At 43.8% G+C, this 6190-nt stretch overlaps 1 protein-coding gene and 1 pseudogene across 1 annotated transcript; both read left to right on the plus strand.

The window, feature by feature from the left end:
• Positions 1-1307: 1307 nt before the first annotated feature.
• Positions 1308-2262, plus strand: LOC140221918 (uncharacterized; annotated as a pseudogene).
• A 308-nt stretch (positions 2263-2570) lies between these two features.
• Positions 2571-3203, plus strand: LOC140221919 (uncharacterized). Its single transcript, XM_072291872.1, has one exon. It carries the CDS (start codon positions 2571-2573, stop codon positions 3201-3203), a length of 633 nt encoding a protein of 210 aa, XP_072147973.1.
• Positions 3204-6190: the final 2987 nt, after the last annotated feature.

The following is a 6190-nucleotide window of genomic DNA, read 5'->3' on the forward strand; positions in this document are numbered from 1 at the left end:
TTAACCATCCTCTTAATTAGGGGCGAAGCCCAGTAGTCAGTAGGGGGTGTAGATGAACCCCCCCCCAAAAAAATAGTGCTTACCCCCACATCTTGGCCCTTTATGCACCCCCTTGGCCCAACAAGCTGCACCCCCATGGCCTAGATTGCCAAGCCAGCAGCCCAATTGCCCAAATGCATCAGCACGTTAATCATTAATGGCCCAGATTTTTGATGGTTGGCGATCGGCGTGTTGCAACAGCAAGCAGCCCAGCAGTCCAAGTCCAACTCCACGCGCCTGGTGACTGACGCCAGTACCACGTGTGATGATCACCTGCCACCTGGTGCCGTTTCCCCTCCCACGGCACGATGATCTGACGACCGCCTGCGTCGCCTCCCGCTGGCAGAGTGGCAGGCGATCCTTGCCGCACCTACGTGCCAGGCGCCACCGCGGTAGCCCCTTGCGGCCTTGGCACTTCGCTGCCGTTGCGGACTCACGGTAGAAAATGGCGCTAGTGCGCCCAGGAGACAAGAGCCCAAGGCTGCTTGCTTGCGCCACGCCCACGACCGCACGATGCCCTGTCGCCCTCCCCTCCCCTTCTCCACAGGTTTTGATTAATCTTTTTATTATTTCTTTCTTAATTAATCTGATTTGTTATATATATAATCGGAAAGCCTTAATGATTGGGTATTCTTTTTTGTACTGTAGGGTTTATTGGTACAACCGGGATTCAATTGGGGAATTGGAGTGATCGCACAGGAGAATTTAGTCTTGAATTCTTAAAGGTGCCACTTAAACATTTAGCATGTCATCCTATTTCAAATTTCCCATGGATTCTGTTCTTTATTCCTAAATTATGCAACCAACAAATTAGTACATATTTACATATTAGGTTACTAATGACAGGTCAATTAATGGAACGATTTTACAAAAGGAAAGCACCGGAGCCGGATGATATCAACTGGGAGGAGGTTAAGTCTGATCCAAGATTAAGGAAACAAATTGATGATTATGATCCTAATGTTAGAGAGAGGGTGAGAAGAAAGTACTTGGAGAATGGGCCTTGCCAACCTCGCATAGTTCGTTTTCCTGTGACAGAGATTGGAGGAGTTCCAAGAAGGTTTGTTCCAGAACGGTTCGATGAGTTTGGAGGTTGGCTTGAATATAGTGAGTCCAAAGATAGAGTATATTGCTTTTATTGTTTCTTGTTTAGAGAAAAGAAAGATGGTAGATATGAAGCATTTGTTAAAAATGGTTGGAATAGCTATCATAGAAAGGAAAGGCTACAAAATCATGTTGGTAACGTCGGTGGCTCACACGATCTAGCAATGAAGAAATGTGATGATCTCTTACAAACAAAACAACACATTGATGTTGCTTTCCATGATGTGAGTGAATCTGCTAAGAAGGACTATTTTACTCATTTGAATGGGTCTATTGATGTTGCTAGAATATTGGTGAAGCAAGGATTGCCATTTCGGGGCCATGACGAGTCAAAGAAGTCCTTAATTAAAGGGAACTTCAGGCAATTTTGTAATTTTGTAGAGGAGCAAAATCCGACCTTAAGAAAGGTAGTAGATAAAAAGAAATCGGATAACAGCCTTTTGATTGCTCCTGAAATAAGAAGGATATTGTGCATTATTTTGCAAAGGAAGTGCTACACTTTATTCTAGAAGAAATTGGGGATGATGTTTTTTGCTTGCTAGTTGATGAGTCGAGAGATGTTTCTTGGAAAGAACAGATGGCAATTGTCTTAAGATATGTAGATAAATGTGGAATTGTTAAAGTGAGATTTGTTGGTCTTGTTCATGTGGACGAAACAAATTCTGCAAGTCTCAAGTCTGCTATTGATGCATTATTTGTTGATCTTAAGTTAAGCCTAAAGCAAGTTAGAGGCCAAGGATATGATGGTGCTAGCAATATGCGAGGTGAGTTCAACGGCTTGCAATCATTGATCATGAGAGAAAATATTTCAGCTTATTATGTTCACTATTTTGCTCACCAACTCCAATTAGTCCTTGTGGCCATTGCGAGAAAGCATAAAGGGGTTAGTGAATTTTTTACTATGATTTCTATCTTATTGAATGTGGTGGGTGGATCATCTAAGAGAAGGGACATGATTAGAGATATCAATCTTCAATAAATGAGTAAAGCATTAGGCTGCGGGCAGCTTCAGACCGGGATAGGGTTGAATCAAGAGCAAAGTCTTCAAAGACCTGGAGATACTCGTTGGAGTTCCCATTATAAATCTCTCAAAAGTTTGGTTGACATGTTTCCTACAAAGGTCAAGGTACTGGAAATTATGGAAAAAGATAAAAAAAGATTGGAAAATCAGAGATCAAGCATCAAACCTTTTACGATACTTCCAGTCTTTTGACTTTGTCTTCTATTTGCATCTCATGTTGACTATATTAGGAATCACAAATACCTTGTCATTAGCATTGCAATAGAAGGATCAGGACATAGTGAATGCTATTAAATGTGTGAAAGCAACTAAATGCCAATTGGATGAACTTAGAAGAGAAAAGTAGGTGATGCTATTAGATGATGTGCATGGATTTTGTGACAAGAATGATATTTGCAAATTGGAAATGGAAGATGAATATATTGATCCAAAGAAGAAGTGGAGGCATAAATCTGGAATTACGAACAAGCATTATTATCAAGTAGATTGTTTTAATGATGTTATTGATTGGCTACTTCAAGAGCTTGACAGCCGCTTCAACGAGACAAGCTCTCAATTGCTTGTTTGCTCAGCAGCTTTTAGTCCAAGAGACTCATTTCATGATTTTAGTATAGAAAATTTGATGAGCCTAGCAAAGCTTGATCCACATGATTTTGATTCTAGGAATTTGAGGGATCTTAACCACGAGCTTGGCCTATACATATATGATGGGAGAGATGATGAAAGCTTCTCCAACCTAGAAAGTGTTGCCGAGCTTTCTCAAATAATGGTGAAGACTAGAAAACATGAACGTTATCCAATGGTTTATCAACTTTTGAAGCTTGTGCTAGTGCTACCTATTGCTACTGCTACAATTGAGAGGTGTTTCTCAGCCATGAAAATTGTGAAAATAGAATTGTGCAATCGCATTGGTGATATATGTATGAGCAATAGCCTTATTTGCTATGTGGAGAAAGAAGAGCTGTTGAAAGTCACCAATGAGGCCGTGGTTCGTCGCTTCATGAAAATGCAAGGTCGTAGATTTGATGATGAAGGTTAAAGGTAATGTATTTTATTTTTTTCATTAGTTTATTTTTTCTCTTAAAATATTGTTTGTGGAATTCTTCGGTTTGGTAATTATATTTTATCCCTTCTTTATTCTTGCACCCCCCTCCATTTCGCTCTAGCTTCGCCACTGCTCTTAATAGTTAATCCGATCAATACGCACTTACAATGGTGTAATCTGATAGTATGTTGGGTCAAGCCCGATTCAACCATTGAATATCTCGATCGAAAAAATATGCAACAAGTCTCACACGAAGGTGAGCACAAATGATACAACATGGTATTTCAGTTTACAAACATAGGGTACACAAATTAATTTACAAACCAAGTTCAAATTAAATAGATAGATTACAAAGTAGAAGTCTTAAATAAAACACAGTGGAAGACGATTACGTTAAGGTTCTAACGAAGGTACATGATAACATGAGTAGCCCGACAACATGTCATCAAACACGAGATCGCCTCAAGGGGTACATCAACAAGAACAAGAGGACCGGGCCAATTAGAGAGAATACGCGGCCTTCTTGATGATGTGGCTAGAGAAACATCTTTTCTGTGGCAGAGCAGTCGGCCCTTCTTCCAACACACAAGCCCTGGCCGAAGCCCTGTCAAGAGGAGCAAATGTTCCTTTAGGAAAACACCTATTGGGATTGGCCTACCGTATGATGCACCAGATCGGCGTCAAGCTGTCAAAGGGAGAGCTGATTGGTAACCCTGGTGGCCCCTGGTGGTTCATCACCCTCTGGCTTAATTTGTATATGAGCAAGATCTCCCAGCAACAGATAGAGACCAAGACATTCCCCAACATTGAGTCAGAGGAAAACCCCACCGTGCGGCGCCGATGCACCTCTTTTGGCAAAGCAGCATCAGCTTTCCCTAGTTGCCAGTTTATCGCCACCCAGACAGCCGAATACTTCAGATGCTTTTACAACGGCTTTAGTGAATAATCTACCAGTTGGTACCCGTACCAGAGAATAGAGCCACTTTTTGAGCTCCCCTTCTGCTATGATTCGACGTCCAACACCTTTGACAACGACCTCACGGACGCCTTGATTAAGTCAGGGATTTTACCTACAAACTTCTTCTCCAGAAAGGATTCCCCAACTTATGAGTTTTACAACCCATCAGTTGCAGCACGGCAAATCGCCCTCGGTCAGCTGCCGATTCAGGCTTACTTTGCTGGCCGTGCAAAATTTCGAGATGCGCTCACCAAGGGCCTTGACTATAATCGGCTGTGCAACTTAGTGCCCGATTCCAGCACCATTGACCTGACCAATTGGATAGTAGCTCCTTTTGATGTTCAACAATTCAAGTTATGGTGGGCAGAATGGAAGCAACATCTCTTTTGTGCATCTCCCGCGACATATTGCAATAATCTGGACCCTGACAACATCGACCCGAATGCTGCGGTACTACTCTTTCCTCAGCCGATTTCGATGTCGTTTCCTTTTTATGCTACAAATTTGCCACTAACTCTTATTTTCTTTTATAGTCCGAGAGTCGACTTCCTCCAACGCGCAGCCGGAGTGGTAGGCCGATAGAGAATCGCTACCCATACACACCATTCCCACTCATCGGCTACCATGCCCCATCCATTGAAGACATCGCCACTGGCTGATTAAAACAGCAGTCAAAGAAAACCTCCTCAAAGAAAACGAGTCGCCGAGTGCGCGCCCGCATAGAACTGACCGATCAATCGGTGGCGGCATCGGCTGAATCTTTGGCTGCGCCGATTCTGCCAATTATGGAGGAAGTCGATCCCCAGGCTGCTACAGAAGCTGGAGCGGCTGCTGCATCGCTGCTGGTAGAAGCCGTTCAGGTAACTTCATACACCTCACATCTTTCTAGGTATTCTGCCGATATTAACTTCTTTTTTTCTATCATGATGCACAAATCGCTCCAGTGCAATCTCCGCAACAATCGGCTACATTCCAGGCAGAAACCGGAACACCAGCAATTCGTCCAACCGAGGTAGAGAGTCATTTAGTTTAATTTTTGATATTTAACTAAAAGCTAATCTGATTTTGATGCAGGCTACCCTGGACACGTCGATTGTACCTTTCCAACAACCATCGGCCAGGCGACTTACGGAGGTACGACAGTTATTATATATCATCAGATTTAATCATTTGCATTATATTGATGAAAATCCGCTTCCCGTACCTTCCCAGGAGGCTGGTCCGAGCAGGGCACCGATAATCATTGAATCGTCTTCCTCTGATGAGCCAGTCGTGCCAGTTCTTGAGACGAGGGTAACACTCCCGCCGGCACAAGCAGAAGAAATCCACTTCAAAAAGGTAAGAGACCTGTCACCCAAATCGGCCGATTTCCCATTACCATCAGCTAATCTGTATTTTTATTTCTTATTCTTTCGCAGGAACAAGATACCCCCAACAACAGTCTTTTCTCTTTAGCGGTCACACTTTCTGATGATGAGGAGGTTGCTTCTCATCAAGTCACACTGAGGTCAGTCCCCGATGACGTCCGCGCCAAGCTTGAGAGCATACGGACCCTCCTCCAGGATGATATCGGCCGACTAGTGGAAGATGCCTCGCCGATTCGGCAGCTCTTCAGCGATATCAGAGGCCGAGTTCCCAAAGAGGCATAAGAAGCCCTGGCGCCCGCCGCATACATCGAGTCAATGCGGATTCCGATGTTCAGGGCTTTACGCCACATGGCCGATCGTACCAAGTTAGCAAAAGCTCGTGAAGAGGACTCTTATAAGCATCGGGCTCAAGAAGTGCATCAATGCATTAACTTCCTTGAAAGCTCTCGCCCATATATCGTTGGTGCCATAGATCGCCTCAAACGGCGGAGGACAGAGCTTGCCAAGGAAATGGAGCAGGTGACCAAAGCCATAGCCGTTGAAGAGAAAAGACTCCAAGACCTCCCCTCTGTTATGGCCGAACTGAAGCAAGAGAGGCAGAGCCTGGCCCACAAAGCAATCAAGCTCCATCACCATATGCCAGAAGTCCTTAGATC

The sequence above is a fragment of the Setaria viridis genome, chromosome 2 (genome assembly GCF_005286985.2).
Source record: "Setaria viridis chromosome 2, Setaria_viridis_v4.0, whole genome shotgun sequence".
In the NCBI taxonomy this organism is placed as follows: domain Eukaryota; kingdom Viridiplantae; phylum Streptophyta; class Magnoliopsida; order Poales; family Poaceae; genus Setaria; species Setaria viridis.